Source organism: Paramisgurnus dabryanus, chromosome 4 (genome assembly GCF_030506205.2).
Source record: "Paramisgurnus dabryanus chromosome 4, PD_genome_1.1, whole genome shotgun sequence".
In the NCBI taxonomy this organism is placed as follows: domain Eukaryota; kingdom Metazoa; phylum Chordata; class Actinopteri; order Cypriniformes; family Cobitidae; genus Paramisgurnus; species Paramisgurnus dabryanus.
In genome coordinates, this window is record NC_133340.1 from 19,204,258 (window position 1) to 19,225,640 (window position 21,383).

The window sequence follows — 21,383 nt, forward strand, 5'->3', positions numbered from 1 at the left end:
TCCACACAGGTACTTAATTTAGCACAGTAGAGATAATAAAAATAAATTTATTTATTTTGGAAATTGGTTTAATAATAATAATATTACTGTAGTTAGTCAGTTATTTAATGATAGAAGTATCCCTTTTAAGTATGCTGAATTTTTATCAAGAAAATCTGTTCTGTATCTTTTCACCAGAACACACTTTATGTCTAGATAAATGTGTCCCACCTTGTACATTTTTGTTGTGTAGATTTATGCATTTTAAACATACTTCTGTGGGAATTTTACCAGCATACCGTCCGTACATATAACTCCAGTACAGCAGGAGGCGCTCTGCAGCTCTTTAGTCCGCCGATAAACCCACTAAAGAAAGAAAGAAAGAAAGAAAGAAAGAGCTCGCGTGTGATGTGTTTGTGTATCCTCAGTGTTTTTCTCTCTTGAGTGTTTTATTGAGTGTAAACAGAGTCTTGTCTCTGTGTATTTTAGTGTTGATGATAAGATGGATGTGATGTGCTGTAAATCAGGAACTGATCAGGGCTTACAGGATGAGGAATCTACTGATCAAACCTCCACAGAGTCTCTGGATTCTGTCTGTAACGCTGGAGAACAGCAGCAGATCCTGCAGACCAAACTCAAGATGTGTTCAGTCAAACTCATCGACTTCAGGAACCTCATGATGGAGATCAAAACTGAACCCACAGAAATAAAAACTGAAACCACATCTGATGAATATGAAGACAAACACAGTGATGGTCATGATTTTTTTCTGTCAGGTAAATTTATGTCTCCACAATTGTTGCATTTTTACTATTTTTTAACACGAATTGTTGCGGGCCCACACAAACTGTTTATGTAGCTCTAAGTGTGTAGTTTATATTCATCACCTTTTTGAGAAAGAAAATGACGGAGTGAGAATTTTGTCAAATGTAAGGGGCCCACAGATGAGATCAAGTTGTTAATACATATTTATAACACTAATATCACACTGTAAACCTAAAATAATCTAAACAATGGAAAGCTCCAAGAATATATTTTTCAAAATTTTAAAACTTTGTGTTAATAGTTATGCAATAGTATATTTTTTTCACAAGAGTATGTAGCAAACATCAAGTCATCTTATGAGCCCTGAATAGAACCATAACAAGCTAAATTTTATGTTAGCCCTTTACCATAGTAAACTATTATAAGGAAAATGTGGTTTTAAGTATAAATTCAGTAAAAGACAAAACTATTTGATTTAATCAATATTTAATTACCCAAGCAGCTATAATACCAACACTGACAGCTGTCTTCTGTCTCTGTGTAAATATAGAAAAGATACAGAATCTCAATTCATCCTACTTTATATAAATAAAAGTCAATTTAATTGTTTCATGTTTATTTCAGATGTAAAGAGTGAATTATGTTTGGATGGAGAAATAACGTCCTCGACTCTTTCCTCCATCAGCGGTGGAGAGACATTGAGATATTTAGAGAGAAAACACACAGAACATGAACATCATCTGAAGAAACACACCAATGAGAGACCGTATCAGTGCAAGTCACACCAAACACTACACACTAAAGAGAAACCCTTTCAATGTTCACACTGTGATAAACATTTCAGTCATAAATCTCATCTGATAGTCCATGAGAGAATTCACACTGGAGAGAAACCTTACGTCTGTAGTGTTTGTGGGAAGAGTTTTACTCGACATCAACATTTAGTGAATCACCAGAGAACTCATACAGGTGAAAAACCTTACAAATGCTCTCAGTGCGAGAAAACGTTTACTCAGTCAGGTTCCTTAAAAGACCATCAGAGACTTCATACTGGAGAGAAACCTTACAAATGTTCTCGGTGTGAGAAGACGTTTACTCATTCAGGTCACTTAAAAACCCATCAGAGAGTTCACACTGGAGAGAAACCTTACGTCTGCTCTCATTGTGGAAAGAGCGTCTCTGATTTAAGTTCTTTTAGAGTGCACGAGAGACTTCACACTGGAGAAAAATCTCATCATTGTAATGTTTGTGGGAAGAGTTTCAGTCGACGTGACAGTTTAGTGACACACCAGAGAACTCATACGGGTGAAAGACCTTACAAATGCTCTCAGTGTGAGAAGACGTTTACTCATTCAGCTTCCTTCAAAGTCCATGAAAGAATTCACACTGGAGAGAAACCTTACCAATGTAATGTCTGTGGGAGGAGTTTTAGGCAACATGCTAATGTTTTAAAGCACCACCGAGTTCATACAGGAGAGAAACCTTACATCTGCTCTCATTGTGGAAAGAGCTTCCCTGATTTAAGATCTATTAGAATCCACGAGAGACTTCACACTGGAGAGAAACCTCATCACTGCAATTGATTGTTCTTTTAATGCAAAGTATTATAATCACTGAGTTGGGAATATATGCATGACAGCTCTTAAATTGCATGTTTAAAGCAACACTATGTAGTTTCCATGTAAAAATGACTTACAGCTCCCCCATGTGGTTGAAAAGCGCAACAGTGCCTGGTATCGGACACTCTTATGCAGGCAGGGGGAGGGGCGGGGCTGTTTTTCCTACCCTCCACCGCCACTTTCAGAGTGTGCTTGTAGCAGCTAGGAGGCTGCTTAGGTTGCAGCAACAGTACAATTTGTCAAGTTAAAAGTTGTTCTATCACTGAAATAATTTTAGAGAGATTATATAAAGGTAAAAAAAACTACATAGTGTTACTTTAACAAAATGACATGGTTTTGTATTTACTTTTTATTAAGAGTAGAGAGATTGATACATGTATTAGAACAAAGCATAAGGGATACATTACGGTTTAAAGCATGATTTAAAGACCTGTCTTCATTGGAGAAAGCGCAGAAGAGCTCGGAGAAGAACAACAAAAAAGGGGCTGTTTACACTTGGTATTAAGATGTGTTTTCGTCGATCGGATCACAAGTGGACGAGAGAGACACATTACGTTTACACCTGGTATTTAAATCCGTCTCTTTTGGGGGTGATCTTTGAGACGGTGGGCGAGTCTCTCTGCTGTCATTCAAACCCGAGCGGGAGTAATGATGAGTTTATATGGAGGCAAACTAATATTATGTCGGAGTGCACTGCTTGTTTAGCAAGTAAACATGCTGCAGAGTGTTTTGTACATGAGTATGTAAGATAAGGTGACCAGACGTCCCCGTTTTCCGGGGACTGTCCCGTTTTTTGGTGTTCTGTCCCCGACTGAAGCTGTCCCCGGAAATGTCCCCGTTTTACAGCATGTCCAAAACAACCAGCAAATACACTGAAAAACCCTATCAACAAGTACCAGACCGGAGCAATCATGTAATGATTATTTTCACCAGTAGAGGGGGCCGCGCCCGCGAGCTACTTATTAGTTGTGCACGCCACTGATTTTGCGATGAAGAATTTAATACGAGACATATGAGAAAGCGTCATTATCATCAATCAAGTTATCATAAGATATGAAAACAGTTCAATCATGGGGGCTTAAGGTACTAACTACTCATGCTAAATTAAAATAATAAACCATTGAAGTGAACTGATCACAGTATGTTACGGAGCATTTGTTTTGTGTAGGCTAAATATGTTTACATTTTGCATTATTCCTTCTGTTCTTCACGTTTACAATGTTATGAAATCAGCTGAAGAAGTACCTTAGAAGTCATTTTTGATGATGGGGTATGTCTCTTGTAAAAAACGGGGAAAATAGATTTTTAGGATACAGAAAATATTCAATTAGAAAAACTGCAAAAATTACTTTCTTATTAGTATTTTTCTCTTGTTTTCCGTACAAATATAAATAAAATATTTTGCATTTTCTTGATGGGCAAATGACCTAAGAATATAAGTCTAATTTTTAGACCAAAATATCAAATTTGTGCTTTAAAACTTAATTCAAGAAATTATTTAAGCACAAATTCACTTAATTTTTTTTTTCTTAAAGCTAGATTTTTCATAGGGGATTTTGTTTATCAAGAAAATGCATCTTGATTTAAGATTTTTTAGATATTTTAGCTGAACATACGACAAAAATACTATTAAGTAAGAAGTAAGTAATTTTTTGCAGTGAACCCACAACAATAAAAAGAAGAAAACTTTCAAAAAACATTTTGTCTCCATTTTGTAATTCATTGATAACAACAAATGAGATTTTAATGATATTTTGACCATTTAACTAGGAGATGTCCCCGATTTTCATTTTAAAAATCTGGTCACCTTATACTAACAACAATTTTAAAACTACCCGTGATAGCTGGCTAAATGTGCAGGAAAATTCACGCTTCTGAATATGTAGCAAACAATTCCTTTTCATTGTTCTCATGCATGTTTAACATATAAAAACTAAATGAGTGACTTACCAGTTGTTGATGATGATGTCAAAGGCAAGCTCAGCTTTGTGCTCTGCTTGATTCAAATCAGTAACGGCAGTCGAGATGTTGCTGATTGGGCTGATTGTCACGTCAAGGAATCGGCCCGTGTACTGTATACTGTCCGTCTGAAGCATAAACATTTCTAAATTGCCGCCAAACAGCGTTACAGCAGGTGTTGTGTCGAAGTCTGTTCCCCCTATTTTTCCCTTCAGTGTAGTGTTTTTATGGCGTTTTTATCACGTTATAGGTTTTATTATTTATATATTTAAAGTTTTAATGGCTACTGAGATGTATATATGTGCATTTCTGTAATGTATCTGTATTGTTCTTAATGGTAAGTCAATTATTTTTACAGTATGAATCATATTATATGTATAATATTTATTTAATTATGTATGCAAACATTACATTTTTAAAACAACCAGTAAAGGGAAAAAAAGAAAAAGACAGGCTATATTTTAAAATAAATACCCTAATAGAAAACTGTCAAATGTATGAAATATTTAATAAATTGTATTATAAAATACATGATATTATGCCTTTTTAGTATAACCAATTCAAATCTTTAATCTTTCTAAATGTAACGTGATGAAAACGCTATAAAAGCACTACACTAAAGGGAAACATAGGGGGAACTGAGTTCGACACAACACCTGCATGTTTCAGTTCCACTGGCATCGGGCCACATACTGAATTTCTGACATCATGCATCTTGGCAGTATTATATTCAGCCGTAATCGGCCCAGGCACAATGCAATGTAGTCAGTCCGACTGCACAATGCCAGATTCGGCTCGATAACACTGAGGCACTACTTTAGTAGACCCGGACCTCAGCTGCATATGCTTACACTTGGGCCAACAGCTATAAATAGTGTTTACTACTGGTATACAATTTCCTCATCTGGGCCAGTTCTGGCGCACACACTAAAAATCTGTACACTGGCGGAAAAAAGCCAGAATTGGCCCAGAACTGACTGCTATCTGGGTACCAGTGCGAGTCTGACGATGTTGAGCGCCTTCTCTCTCCAGTACAGCAGGAGGCGCTCTGCAGCTCTTTAGTCCGCCAATAAACCCACTAAAGAAAGAAAGAAAGAAAGAGCTCACGTGTGATGTGTTTGTATATCCTCAGTGTTTATTGAGTGTAAACGGAGTCTTGTCTCTGTGTATTTTAGTGTTGATGATGGATGTGATGTGTTGTAAATCAGTAGGAACTGATCTGTCCATGCTGGATATTGATGATTTCATCACAGAAATCTCTCAGCTGAAGAAAGAGGTGGCGTTACTGGAGACAAAGCTGAGGTTAAGAGGAGATGAAGGACTGAAGAGAGAGGTTTGTACAGCTTAAACATCCTTTACCTGAATCAGACAACATCAAATCATTTCTAATCTTACTCTGTGTGTGTTTGTTGTGAATCTTCCACACAGGACTCCGAGCTCAGTCTGACTTTACTCTGTTATACTGAGTCAAAGCCCACAGACGCTCAGGACACTACAGTGTGTGACAGTAATCAGGGCTTACAGGATGAGGAATCTACTGATCAAACCTCCACAGAGTCTCTGGATTCTGTCTGGAACGCTGGAGAACAGCAGCAGATCCTGCAGACCAAACTCAAGATGTGTTCAGTCAAACTCATCGACGGCTCGAACCTCATGATGAAGATCAAAACTGAACCTACAGAAATAAAAACTGAACCTACAGCAGATGAAGATCACACTGAGGAAGATGAAGACAGTCATGATGATGCTTTTATTTCTTCAGGTATGTTTCTTCTGTTGTCTTTTACCACAATTCACTCGCATGTAAAATTAATGTATTTTATAAAATGTCATAAAACTTTGGCCCCCTGGCACCATTTCATGGCCCCCAATTGGCTAGAACATTTTTAGGGTGCTTTGTATGCATGTATGAACACTGAAAAACACTGGTTGCACATGATTGAATTAATTTTTTTTCCCAATGAAATGTAAAAAAGTTGTGACGTAATTTAATTGGGTGATTCTCACGAAAACTTGGTTGTAAAATGTCAAGCATGAAAATGTAAAAATTGCTTAAATGTACTTTTTTTTCCACCAGACATTAGAAACAAAGTCTGAAGTATATGGGAACATTAATTTAAAAACTTTTACTTATCATTTAACACTTTTTGTAACATAATTTCAAAAATAAGTCCTAAAAAATCTCATTACCGCAACAGTCAGAAAACATCAACACTGTTAGAAAAGCTAATTTATTTTCACATTTTTAAAAATTGATTATTAATAGTCATGCACAGTAAATTGAAATTCTGAAATAATATTTATTTTAAATTTAACGTTTTTTTTTATTTTGTTTTATTTAGCTCATATACCACAACACCTTCCACAATTTACAACTATTTTTTTTTTATATTTCGAGGAAACCTGACACATTTTCAAAATGACATGACAAACCTGAAAGAACATAATTTGGAGATTCTGCACATGCATTTAAAATCAAAGTATTATGCTTCTATTAATGAAATTAACATTTAATAAGCATCTGTTGCGGTAATGATACATAGGTTTCGGAAATGAGGTTAAATATTTCGGTAATGAGAATACGTATACTAGCCTGAGATTTAGTTAAAAACAAATTTTAAAGTAGAAAGTCTGATAATATTTACAGCATCATGCGTTCAAGTTCAAAACTGATTTATTGTGTAGTCTTTGGAAAAAATATTAAAGAAAAAACATGAGAACAGGAAGGCTTATATTAATATTCCTTTGTGTCATATTTAAGTCCCCATTTATGCATTTAACATACTGAAATAAGATGGTCTTGATGACATATGCTGCCTACAAATGCGAGCTCTGAAGGCTGCAGCCATCGGATTGAGAAATGGGCAGCTAATGTCAGCTGGATATCACAAAACATTTGTGTAAATAAGATGAAAAATATTTCCTTGCTGGATATGATTTGGTCTTCTGACCTTTTACCATTCTGTATCTGTTTCGATTAAAGAGAGAGAGAGAGAGAGAGAGGCTGTATCCGAAAGTTTAGACAGCTGACTTGTTCCCTCGCTGCTTTATGAGACAATGACTTTGGCTGCATAATGGCAGCTCCGAGAAATGCTTTAGGACAGACTTCATAGGCAGCAAAATTGAATTCAGGTTGAAATGTAAGCAGCCCTCTCTGTGTCCCGGGATGTCGCAAATCTGCTTGTGGTGCGGAGGTCTGATCGACCCACCCAATTCACACGAGCTCTGTGTGCTCTGCTTGGGGCTTCTCCACCCAAAGGCGGCAATTGTTGGCTCAGGTTGTCCCTTATTGTGAGGATCTCCCGATGAAGGTGCTCAGGACCCGGCTCAACATTGCCCTTGGAGGTTTCTTACTGCAGTGTCCCACTGCCGGCAAAGAGCCGCTGGTGGTCGTCCTCCCCTCGCTCAACCGGTTCAGTTTGTCGCCGAGAGCCTGTGTCCTGAACCGGGAGCCGCCAGGTCTGTTTCCTTTGGGTTTCCGGCGGAGGAAGATGAGATGTCTCTGACTGCGTTGGATGGAGACTGGGACCAGGCTCCACATGGTGCATCAGACACACAGCCATCCTTCTACAAGGAACTGGTGCGCATTCTCTTCAAAGCCGTGCAGGACTTGGAGATTGAGTGGAGCACCCCACAAGAACCCCAGAGAAGCAAGCTTGACTTTTGTTTTCTTCACTCAGGCCGCCCCGCTGATGCTCGGAGGAAAGTCACCAAAGCGTGGGCTACCCCTCCCCCCATTTTTTTCTTAGGTAGGCTACCTGTGTATTCCCCCCATCAAGGACGCTGTGGCTGCTCACCTCTGCCCCTTGTCCACTTCCTTGGATGGTGTGGCACAGCTTTGAGGGTAGTGAAGCCTCATGACAACACATCTGTCCGAAAAAGCATACCCGCGCCGAGAGAGGCTCTGTCTGCATTGCACACTATGGCGGTCCTACAGATCTTTTAGGCGCAGGTGCTTAAGGCTCTGGATGAGGGCAGCACGGATCTAAATACCTTCAGGGATCTGAGAATGGCTAAGGATTTCACGCTAAGGGCCACGAAGACCACTCATGGTGGTCATGCACAGTCACGCCTGTTTCTCCATCCGGCCTGTTTGGTGACACGGTGGGCACAATCACGGAGCATTTCTCGGAAGCGGTGAAGAGCTCTAAATCTATGAGCCACTTCCTACCTCACCACCCTGTGTCTCATGGACCAGAACCGGTGGTGCATAACAAGAGTCCCTGGCACAAATCCTCCAGTATATGATGCAAGAAACTGGGTCCCGGGGGACTGCCGTCCGGAACGAAGCCGCTCAAAAACAGCATTTTTCTCCTCAGTTGGTTTTGTGTTGCTCGCCCCAGGGCCCGTCCTCACATAAGCGTCTACAACACGCCCCCCCACTCTCGAACACGACCCACATGCTGCGAAGACAGCAGAGGCGGAAAGGGTTAACGCACAGTCCTAATGAATTGCGCAGCAACCCGCTTTCTGTCACAGCGCCGGGCGCTTTTAGGCCATCCTCTCTGGTGTCTGTGACTCCCGCACTGGGCAGAAAGGAGGTGCCGCCTTTAGTCTCCCTTTGTCCCTCGCCCCCAGGCAGCAATCTGATGCTGCAGACAGCGCGCGTTGTGCGGTCGCAGGTAGCTGAGATGCTGGCACGCATGGGATCCAACTTTGTGGATCTTGTGATCCAACTGATGTTGCAGCGCCTAGATGCATGGCGTGCCATCGCTAGGTTGTTTTTGATACCTGAAAGTGGAAAGAAAGCATAACATTAAATTAGCATGTCTCACAACATGGGAGAAAAAAATGTATGTACACATCATCATATAGTATAGACTTGTTGCGTTGTGTTGTGTGTGTGTCATGTACATTTCCTAACACTGTAGTGTGTTTTTTGCTAATTACACCTGCTAGTAAATCTCCAAACCTAACCTCTCTCTCTCCTTCCTTCTGTACTCCTCGAGCCATTCTGGGTTGCTGTTAAGTTTCTCCCTGAACTTTGTCAACCTGGCCTTTGCTAAAGCTTTTTCCTCACTTGCTGACTGTCTACAATGAAGCATCATAAAGCAAAATATCAACAGTTATAACATTTTAAATTTATCTTAAATTCATAAGAGATATTTAAATGTAATAAACAATATGCTTAAATTCTCATTTCCGAAACAGAAGTTCTCTTTACCGCAACTGCTATTAAATGGTTGCGGTATATGAGAATGGTGTTGCGGAGGATGAGGTACCCCAGTATGTTTTGCTAAAAATAGAGATGCCACGTAGGCTTTGCTCATGTTTTATTCAGTGCATATAATTAGACTTTAATAAAGAACATTTTCATAAAAAACTGTAAATCAAACAATTTTCGAAATGTAGAAAACTACCTGTTTCGGTAATGATAATCAAAATGTCGTGTAAGCATTCGGACAAGAGAATATTTCAAATTTAACTGGAAAGATATAAAGAGATGATCGTACCTGGTAGCCATCTTGAAGTAACTGGTCCATGTGCTTGCTCACTCAAAATCAAACTTTATTAAAATTCTGTATGTGTGCTTAAACTGTTCTCAAAAAGTGTTGCGGAGGATGAGAACATCAGGCATGGACATATCAATTTCCTAATTTTTCTTCATTATCATTATACATGAATATTCAGTAAATTATTTTTCTGTCATCTATAGTAGTCTAGCAAAACATCCATTTATTTTTTTTCTAAATATTTTTGTTTTAATATGTTTAAATTACAGCCTAACGCATGTTCAAACACAGCCGGACGCATTGCGGTAATGAGAATTTCTGCAGAAAATGAGATAAAATTGACAAATTATAAATTCTTATGTTGAAATCACACATTGTGCAAGGTAGAACACAGTATTGTGTTAATTCTGAGGCTTTTTAATATTACTGTATTACACATTTTATATCTAAAATCATTAGTGCCGTGGTGTTTCAATGGTTTGGTGAGAATCACCCAATTATGTACATCAGTTCAACATGATTTTAATGAGTTTTCTTTTAATTAAATGAATGTTAATTAATTTAATCATGTGCAACCGGTGTGTCCACAAGTTTTTTCAGTGTTTGTTATCTCCATGTTGTTGGTCATGGCCGATATATCCTGTCAATCAAAAGATAACAGGAAAATGCAATGAATTTGAGCTATGTATATAGAAAATGTCAAAAAACATCACTTGTTTAATGTTTAATGTTAATGTCTCTGATAGCACACATACATCTCTGAGATATCTGTTTGATGTCTGCGTTTACTTCTGCAAGAGAAGATGTATTATTTTAATTGTTTGCTCATCTGCAATACGTCTCTGAGAGGTTTCCTAAAAGATGTCATATGGAGATATTGAAGATGTCTGCAAGACATTTTTGAGTTAGATTTTAAGTATCACTGCTCTTTCTAAGACCTTTATAAGTTGTTTTTACACACCAGATGTATTCCAGATCTCCACAATCCTCTGCAGACTGCATCACCGATTTTCAGTGTACTTGATTACCCATAAATCCCAGATGAGACCTCATTTCCTTTCTTTGTTCTTTTGTATTGGTGAGGTGTTGGTCTGAGTTAAGTCGCATTTGTCGACTGCATACGTCATCTACTTCACGTTCTGAGATAAACCTCGATGACATATGCAGTCACCAAATGCGACTTTCAAAGGACCCACCCGGAATCCTGGCTAGGACGTGTCTGGGAAAAATGGCACGTATGGTCACCCTAACTTTTCATCATTTCAGATATGAAGGTGTTAAAAATGCTTGCAAAGAAAGTCGCCCTGGACTACATTTTGAAAACCGCTGGTCTTAATCAATGTGCACAGTGACTTTTTCATTGATCCTCTTTTATAAACTCATTCAGATGGTAATAAATTTCCACACTGCTTGGGAATTTTTAAATGAGTGGTCAGAGAAAAACGTAGATATTATGTATTCGGGTGGCAATAAAATCATAAACTACTCCCTGTAAATGTTGAAAATGCTTTACGTCCCCATGAGAAAGAATTACCATCCAAATAGGGCTTAAGAGTGAAAAGAGGATTTTAATTTGTATCATGTTTCTTTCAGATGTGAAGAGTGAATCATTTTTGGATGGAGAAAAAACGTCCTCAACATCAGAAGAGAGACTGACAGCACAAACTCAAGAGAAGAAACTTCATTCAGAAGAGCACAGAGAGAAGAAGAAGAAGAAAAAGTTTAACTGTCAGCAGTGTGGGAAGGATTTTGTCGTCTTATCTCAGCTGAAAAGTCACATGAGGACACACAGTGGTGTAAAGTCTTTCTCCTGCACTGAATGTTGCAAATACTTCAGCACCAAACACAATCTTGCTGTTCATCAGAGAATTCACACAGGAGAAAAACCATACGAGTGTCCTCACTGTGAGATGAGATTCAACCACAAATATTATTTAAAAAAACACATGCGTTTACACACTAATGAGAGACCGTATCAGTGTAGTAAATGTGAAAAAACCTTTAAAGATTCAGGTTCATTAAAATTACACCAGAAAATTCACTCTGAGGAGAAACGCTATCAGTGTTCACACTGTGATAAAGCTTTCAGTCATGAATCTCATCTGATACGCCATAAGAGAGTTCACACTGGAGAGAAACCGTTTCGCTGTGATGTTTGTGGGAAGAGTTTCAGTCAACATTACAATTTAGTGCCACACCTGAGAACTCATTCAGGTGAAAAACCTTACAAATGCTCTCAGTGTGAGAAGACGTTTACTCATTCATTTTCCTTAAAAACGCATAAGAGACTTCACACTGGAGAGAAACCTTACCACTGTAGTGTTTGTGGGAAGGATTTTAATCAACGTGAAAATTTTTTGAGACATCAGAGAACTCATACAGGTGAAAAACCTTACAAATGCTCTCAATGTGAGAAGAAATTTGCTTATTCAAGTAGGTTAAAAGTCCATGAGAGGGTTCATACTGGAGAGAAACCTTACATCTGCTCGATCTGTGAAGAGAGATTTGCTTCTTTTAGAAGTCTTCAGCATCATCATAAGAAGAAACATACTGAAGAACAAACTACACTGAAATCATCATAGTGCCAATGAGATCTGATCATAACGCCACATTCCCAGAGCCAATGTAGTATGTCAAAAGAGTGAGACGTGGCGGTACAGCACACAAAACTGTATTTACAGCGCACGCAATCACACCATTGAAACATTTATACAAGTGATCGAAGGACATCCTGAAATACAAATGAAAACGATCAAGATACAGTTTCAACTCTTGTATCAATCTAATGAACTCCCCCTGCTCTTCTCGTTCCTGAAGAATGGAGCGTAACCAATAACGAACATTCTATTGGTTGTATTGGGAATTTTATTGGTTCTAATGGAATATAGCCCAAAACACACTACAGTGTAGTGGTTTTTATGGTAAAAGCTAATGGTTCCTATTGGTATTTTAATGGAAACCATTAGAATTTTCTGTAACGGTTTTATTGTTTTTTAAAATGAGTCGTAGTTGAATGACGAGGGGAAATATCGCGTTCATATTCACAGGCGATTTATCCGTGATTATGAATGCGATATTTCCCCGCTCATCAGTGAACTACGGCTCTGTGTAGTAAAAGCCGCTCCATCTGAAAGCAGATGATGGTGATTTATTACAACTCCAGAAACCGGCTTTACTGACGAGATGCACGTGACAAACACATGAGATTAATTGTGCAGCCTAATGTCATGAGAATGTTGTGATGTCCACTGTCAGCGTTTGGTATAATAACACCTCCTCATTTTAGCCAGAGCATCGAAAATACAACTAAGATTGTTCAATAAAACATCTTTATTTAAATCGACATCACTTTGTCGCTGTTGATTTGAACTGACAACAGAATTAATGTTAGCATAGCATAACGAACTGAGTTTATTCTTTAAAATTTTATCTATGCATTTTTCACTTACCAAACCACTTCTATAATACCCTTGACATTGTGCTAAACATGAAGTATAATCATAACAGCAAAATGTTCCCAGATAGCAAGCAACCATTAATGTTAAAAACTGTTTTTTGAATGTTTGTTGCATTAAATTAATACCAGATTTGCAACCTCCATTAGTGTAAAAAAATACATTTCAACAAACCACCATTGTGGTGATCAGTGTTTGCTTTAGATGAGGGCCCTTGACTTTTCATTTCAAGCGATGACCTGTTTCTTGGTTGTGTGAATGTTAGATGTTACATTCTATCATATCAGTGATTCTTGATCTCAGGGACAAAACATGTCCACCAGATAAAACACAGTTTGTGGGTAAAAAATACTTAATATTATACACATACACTTAAAGGTGCAGTGTGAAAATTTTGCGTCATCTAGTGGTGAGGTTGCGAATTGCAACCAACGGCTCATTCCACTGCTCACCTCTTGCTTTTAAAACACATAGAGATGCAACCGGACAAACATGTCATCGTTGGAGACAAAAAGTTTGTCTGTTAAGGGCTTCTGTAGAAACATGGCTGCACAAAATGGCGGCTTCCATGTAAGGAGACCCTCTGTGTATGTAGATAAAACGTCTCATTCTTAGGCAATAAACACATAACGGTTCATTATGAAAGGTCTTTATACACCCCTGATAATATAGTTTTGTATATTATTTTGCATTTCTGTCAAGAGATCCTTCTAAAAATTACACACTGCACCTTTAACTACAAGACTAAAAAGGATAATAAACGCACAACTAAATATTATTTCATTTTGTTTTAGAAATGTTTTTAATTCTAAATGATATGATATGGGACCAGTGTCTGTAAAAACCCTTGTCCGGAAGCAGGTGTCATTACATTACAATAGCTTAAAAACAATTAAAAGTCATTTTAAATTAAATGTTATATTTACTATGTGTATTTAATGAGCATCAAAAGTTACAACTCAAAAACCGATTTTGTGTCCTGAGTTTTTGTCAACACCGTCAGACTTTAAAAAAAAAAAAAATAATCAGGAATCATTGAGGGCAACCAAAACTCTGAGGACCCCTTTATCACTTCCTTTTTTTTCAAATGCCATGAGACCACTCTAGCTCTGGTAAGTTTTTAATATTCTTTTAAATGTATACCTATTCGGTAATACTTTGCATGTCACACCATAGTGTGTCAAACCTATAAACAATGTAATGTAAGATTTGTATGATATTTTCTGAAATAAATGCTTAATTTAAGTAAAGTATAAAGGTAACAAGAAATTAATGATAAACAAGATGGCTCTTGTGAGAAGCACATGTGTAATGAGAGGAAACATGGTATTTTGTCAACTCCGTCATGTCAACACCATTGATGCCTTATCAACTCCGTCCGAATGATATATTGTTGTTGTTGTTGTTGTTTTTTTTTTGTAAAGATGAGCTGTTTAGTTCCCTCAACAATATTTGTTAATAGAAAGTTATTGTGTAATTTGTATGCTTCTAAGTATCACTGTTCATTATGGATATTAAATGATAAATTGATTAATCCATACACTGCAAAAAATTTTGTTAAATCAACTTAGATTTACAAGTCATGTCAACAGAAATGAGTTGTCACAACTTATAAAATATAGTTGAGAAAAGTCAACTTAATTTTATTAGTTATAACAACTCACCTGTAGTTATACCAACTTATCTCTAGTCAAGATAAATAATAGTAAGTTGAAATGACTTGTAAATCCGAGTTGATTCAACAAAAAATTTTAAGGCAGCAAAGTATTTTTTACAGTGTACAGCCTAAACCGCAATCCGTCTAAACTTTTCAAAGGTGATATGATTATTTTAAAAACATTTTTTAGTGTTTAAGACCATTAAAAACTGCTAAGAATCAAAATATTTGTGATCATTTCCTAAAAAAAATATTTTATAGACATTTCAGTGCTGATTCCGCAAACTAAAAAAATGGGAGGTTGTTTCAAAACATGGTTACACACCCAAACCCTCATTTAACAAATATGTATATACTTTTTTTTAAAATAATGAAGATTTTTTCAGAAAATCAAACCCTGTTTTGTCCCTGATCTCAAAAATCACTGAGCGGCTACAGAGAAAGCTCAATCACCTTTTGATTTGCATTGAGAACGAGGGAAAGAGAAAGTAACTGATCACAGAACTGACCTAACAGTAGTGTATTAAATGGGAAGAAGAAGAAGTACGAAGAAGAAAACATCTATGCGTTTACATTAGTTTTATTTTGTGTTTGTTCATTTTCTGTAATCATTTTATTGAGTGTAAACAGAGTCTTGTCTCTGTGTATTTTAGTGTTGATGATGGATGTGATGTGCTGTAAATCAGGAACTGATCAGGGCATAAAGGATGAGGAATCTACTGATCAAACCTCCACAGAGTCTCTGGATTCTGTCTGGAACGCTGGAGAACAGCAGCAGATCCTGCAGACCAAACTCAAGATGTCTTCAGTCAAACAGGAGGACAGTGGAAACCAAATGGAAACAGAACCAATGGAAGATCACACTGAGGAAGAAAACAGTCATTATGGTGATTTTGTTCCTTCAGGTTTGTTTCCTTCTCTGTTGTTGTTTGGTTGTCTGTTAATATGCTTGCTGATCCTTATGAGTTTTTCAGTATTTCAGTTTGATAATTTCTAAAATATTTTTTTAATTGGTACTTACACTTTTGTGGGCATTATATCATTGGATATAATAGAAATATCACTTTTGGCATCTGTTATTTCATTTGTCATTTTAAATTTTCCAATGCACCCCGTAGAACACTCATACATAAGTGTGATGCATGCAGTTCAGGGTTGCCAGATTGGAAATGTTCAAGGATCGTACCAGAAGCTCAAAACTATGGTATTTGGATTATCGTACACAAATGTGCAGAATACAGCTATGTAGACGAACAACTTTTGATAGCCAGAAGATTTACCCAGTAGACTAGATACATAACTAGTTGTCCCTTTGTGGGAGGGTCAAAACAACTGACTAGAAATTACTGACCTTGACCAATGCGGCGTGATGGGATCGTTTACTCTTGAGAGAGAGCCGAGAAGATGTAATGTGTGCTAGGATACAGCAACCAATGAAATCTCATGCAACCTCGGATTTTAGGATTTTTATCCTAATCCTACCCCTAAAGCCAAAATTTCACAGGATTTAGGCCTAAGCTGTATTCCATCTAGCCAGGACCGCTGTATTCATCCTAATCCTACCCCCATACCTAAACCTAAACCCAACATCTCGTGAGGTTTAGGTCGTAGCTGTATCTCTTCTAGTCAAAACCAAGAGATGGGAGACAAGTGTAAGACACATTCAAGTTCTCCTCAAAATTATGATTTAAACACTGAACCATCGGATTTTCGAAACGTTTCGAAACAGTTATGACGTAACGAAGCCTCGTTTGCTAAAATCACGTGACTTTGGCCAGTTTGAAACAAGCTCCGAACCACTGATTCGAAACAAAAGATTCGTAAATGTTTCGAAGCCTCATGAAGCAGTGCTTCGAAAACGACCATCACTAGGCTTCGTTACGTCATAACTGTTTCGAAACGTTTCGAAAATCCGATGGTTCACCACTAGGGGGAGTTGATCACATGACCAGTGTCTAATAAGTTTAGGTGAACTCGGGTCAGTTTTATAATGAAAGTTCATAAAACATTTATCCTTCTGACTAATAACACTGCCATGTTGTCTACTTTTTGTTTATAGACAGATTTAATGACAAAAATGTGCATAATTAAAAGGGTAGTTAGTTTTATTCATTTGTTTGCCCTAAATACAACTAAAAACACATAAAACACTTTTAACTATGTCTTAAATAAGTTAAATCATTTTTTAAACATATTTTAATAAAAATCTTGCTATTATTTTGTAAAAAAAAAGTGTAAAATGTGTGGACAGATCTGCTTTTACACTGTTTTGACCAGCAGGGGTCGCCAGCGTGTGTGGGTTTCGAACTGCTTCGAAAAACTGAATCAATTTTCGAAGCAATTGGTTCAATTGATTCGAAGCTTCGAAAAGCTTCGTTTCTCCCATCACTAACGAAGCCTCGTTTGCTAAAATCACGTGACTTTGGCCAGTTTGAAACAAGCTCCGAACCACTGATTCGAAACAAAAGATTCGTAAATGTTTCGAAGCCTCATGAAGCAGTGCTTCGAAAACGACCATCACTAATCAAAAGTGTATTTTCGGTCAATGATGTAAAGGAGATCCGGCACTTTCACAGCAGTTTGTCATTAAGGAGTTTAAGAAACTTTGGACAAAAAATATCTGCTGTATAATTGGGACGCACAAACATCAAGAATCAGACTATGAATCTCAACCATGGTGACAAAGAAAATTGGAAAAAAATCCTTATTTATCCATGCTGCAGTGCATGCTGGGAGTCCTGAATGAGATTTGTAATTTGTTAATACCCAGCATGCATTGCAGCATGAAGTTTTTCATTTAATTGTCACCATGGTTGAGATTCATAGTCTGATTCTTGATGTTTGTACGTCCCAATTAAGTAGCAGATATTTTTTGTCCAAAGTTTCTAAAGCTCTTTAATGACAAACTGCTGTGAAAGTGCTGGATCTCATTTACATTATTGACAGAAAATAAACTTTTGATTAGAAAATTAATTAGGAATGATTTTTTTACCATTATGTACCAACCACCACACCAGAGAATTACATTACTAACTTAACATGTTCATAACAAATGTGGTGTATTAACAAAAAGTTAACACAACCAGGGAAAAAACTAGCAAGCAAAAGACAAGGCTCAAGAGCCCAACTAAAACGAACACTAATCACAATAATGGTGACTTAAAATGAAACAAAACATCAACATCTAAACTTACATATAATAGATATATAATATATAATAAATATATAATATATAATAAATATAATAAAATAATATAAATATAATAAATAAATATAATAAAATGCAATGTTTCTCTATCATTTACATAACAATCAAAGAAGTCAATATAATAAACAGTTGTTGTTTTAAACATTGTGTGACTGTGAACATTAAAACATGACATTGTCATAACGTAAAAAAATGGTAAAATGTAACATTCCTCTAAAGTTGAGACAACACAAAAACGTTCTTAGAACGTCAAAAAAACTGGACACTTTTAACGTTGGCAGAACGTTTTTGGGAACGTTAAAAGCTTTCAGGGAACGTTCTTAGAACTTTTTTCTGTTAGCTGGGTATTGGGCAGATGCTTTTATTTATAGTGGCTTACATTGCATTTGAGGTATACATGTTATCAGTGTGTGTGTGTTCTTAGAAGCCAAAACCTTTGATCTCCCAACATGACGACTTCCATAAAGAAGACAGAAATATCATCAGAAATCACTTCAACACTAAACCACATGAAAACTCAATAAAACACTGGGTTTGACTGACTCTCAAACAGTCATTATGATGATTTCAGTGTAGTTTGTTCTTCAGTATGTTTCTTCTGATGAATTTGAAAACCTCCATAATAAGCAAATCTCTTTCCACAGATCGAGCAGACGTAAGGTTTCTCGCCCGTATGAACTCTCTGATGGACTTTTAAGCTACCTGAATGAGCAAACGTCTTCTCACACTGAGAGCATTTGTAAGGGTTTTTATCCTGTATGAATTCTCTGGTGTGACAATAAATGGGCATGTCGACTGAAACTCTTCCCACAAACATCACAGTGATGAGGTTTCTCTCCAGTGTGAACTCTCTGATGGACTCTGAAATGAGATGACTGAGTAAATTTCTTCCCACATTGAGAGCAGACGTAAGGTTTCTCTCCAGTGTGAACTCTCTCATGTTTTTTTAAGGAAGTTGACCCAGTAAACGTCTTCTCACACTGAAAGCATTTGTAAGGTTTTTCACCTGTATGAGTTCTCAGGTGCTTTATTAAGTTACCCTGATGCCTAAAACTCTTCCCACAAACACTACAGTGATGAGGTTTCTCTCCGGTGTGAACTCTCTGATGAAGTCTAACATAACTTTGAGTAGAGAAGCTCTTACCACATTGAGAGCAGACGTAAGGTTTCTCTCCAGTGTGAATTCTCTCATGGTCTATCAGCTGTGCTTTCTTACAGAAACGTTTATCACAGTGTGAACACTGAAAGAGTTTCTCTTCAGAGTGAATTTTCTGGTGTGATTTTAATGAACTTGCTTGCCTAAAGGTTTTTCCACATTCACTGCACTGATACGGTCTCTCATTGGTGTGTATAAGCACATGACTCTTCAGATTATGTTTTTGGCTGAATCTCTTCTCACAGTGAGGACACTCGTATGGTTTTTCTCCTGTGTGAATTCTCTTATGAGAATCAAGATGTCCTTTTGTGCTGAAGTAATGGCCACATTCAGTGCAGTAGAAAGACTTTTCATCACTGTGTGATTTCATGTGAACTTTCAGCTGAGATAAGATGACAAAATCCTTCCCACACTGCTGACAGTGAAACTGCCTCTTCTTCTTCTTCTTTCTGTGTTCTTCTGAATGAAGTATCTTCTCTTGTAAGGTAGTAAAGCTGATCTCAGATCTCCTGCAGGTGAAGAGTTTCTGTTCTGTGTGTTTTCTCTCATGTCTCTCTAAATGTCTTTCTTTTGATGTGGAGGACGTTATTTCTCCATTGAAACATAATTCACTCTTCACATCTGAAAGAAAAATGAAATAATTCCATTATTTTATTTAATAATAATAATTATAATTTGTTACATTTATTTAGCACTTTTCTGCAGCATGTGTTTGCACGTCGACGCGGAAGACGACACAACAGTACAAATGAAAACTGACGCACAACTATAACGAGTTCTTAAGATCTAAGAGCGCGGTAACTCGCCTGAATAGGGATAACGGTGCTGTACTTCTCACACAGCGTACACAGAATAAAAGCTCATAAAATAAAATTTATTTATAAAACACAAATTTTACTTGGCGGCTGCAATTTCATTTTTTTTATGCAGGAAAAGTCTGCTGTGTAATCAGATGATGTCTGCACTGTTTCACTTTGACTGTAACAAACTGCTATTAAAATCTTGATTCCCCGATTTAAATACAATTAAAATTGCGTCAAAACGTAAATTCAAATTAATCGAAAGAAAAAACAAAAAAGGGAAAATCACACAGCCCTATTACCAGCCCTGTTCGTACTAAAGCAAATACAAGCACTAAAAAAATAATTAACTTAGTGAAAGTGAAGAGTCAAGAGCCCAACTGAAACAAATACTGATCACCATAATAATGGTTTGTTGAAATTTTACATTTAATTACAAAATTTAATGGAGGGTGCCAACATGACATTGACAAAGTAACAGTTTTTAGCATTGATTCGTTGGTTTTGGTCTTGTCCCTTGCTATCTGGGAGGGCATTGCACATAAAAAAGCACAATTTAGAAACGTACGTAGCTAAAAGTATAATTTTTGTCAATATATATATACACATACCTGACGTAAGAAAATCGTCATCGTCCGTGTGATTTTCCTCTTCTGTCTTTATCTCGGTTTGGTTTCCACAGTCGATGAGTTTGACTGAACACATCTTGATTTTGGTCTGCAGGATCTGCTGCTGTTCTCCAGCGTTACAGACAGAATCCAGAGACTCTGTGGAGGTTTGATCAGTAGATTCCTCATCCTGTAAGCCCTGATCAAATCCTGATTTACAGCACATCACATCCATCTTATCATAAACACTAAAATACACAGCGACAAGATTCTGTTTACACTCAATAAAACACTCAAGAGAAAAAAACACTGAGGATACAAATGACACGTGAGCTCTTTCTTTCTTTCTTTCTTTCTTTCTTTCTTTTTCTTTCTTTCTTTCTTTCTTTAGTGGGTTTATTGGCGGACTAAAGAGCTGCAGAGCGCCTCCTGCTGTACTGGAGAGAAAAGACGCGAATCCCTTGCATGTGTTTGAGCACAAGAAGCCTGCATAATGTTTGCTGTGACAGCGAATAAATTTGATATTTGGCATCTATGAACAATAATGTATTTATATACAGAATATAATTACGGTGTTGACATGCAGATTATTAGTTGCTTCAGTTTAATTCAGAGTATTCATTTGATTTGGTGTATGTTTAGTGTGTCAGTCCCTCTGTCTATTCGACCAATCAATCACAAATCATCACTTTATGCTTCTCTCTCAGTGGATGAGCTGAATCAA

At 37.2% G+C, this 21,383-nt stretch overlaps 2 protein-coding genes and 1 pseudogene across 2 annotated transcripts in view; 2 read left to right on the forward strand and 1 right to left on the reverse strand.

Moving 5' to 3' along the window:
• The window catches only part of LOC135760532 (uncharacterized), a 39,783-nt gene that overhangs the window by 2,168 nt on the left and 16,232 nt on the right, over nucleotides 1-21,383 (forward strand). The window lies entirely within an intron of this gene.
• LOC135752444 (uncharacterized) lies at nucleotides 363-14,445 on the forward strand. The gene is made up of 6 exons (XM_073814576.1): nucleotides 363-755; nucleotides 1,369-2,319; nucleotides 4,317-4,432; nucleotides 5,371-5,655; nucleotides 5,751-6,084; nucleotides 11,369-14,445. The coding sequence occupies exons 1-6, from the start codon at nucleotides 482-484 to the stop codon at nucleotides 12,355-12,357; spliced, it is 2,949 nt and encodes a 982-aa protein (XP_073670677.1). The 5' UTR covers nucleotides 363-481; the 3' UTR covers nucleotides 12,358-14,445.
• On the reverse strand, nucleotides 18,233-21,026 carry LOC135760522 (uncharacterized; annotated as a pseudogene).

Bases quoted from the DNA above. Each gene is read 5' to 3' on its own strand.
- LOC135752444 (XM_073814576.1), top strand. From the start codon at position 482: ATGGATGTGATGTGCTGTAAATCAGGAACTGATCAGGGCTTACAGGAT. The intron at 756-1,368 runs GTAAATTTATGT...TGTTTATTTCAG, and splicing joins TCATGATTTTTTTCTGTCAG to ATGTAAAGAGTGAATTATGT. The intron at 4,433-5,370 runs GTACTGTATACT...GCAGGAGGCGCT, and splicing joins ACGTCAAGGAATCGGCCCGT to CTGCAGCTCTTTAGTCCGCC.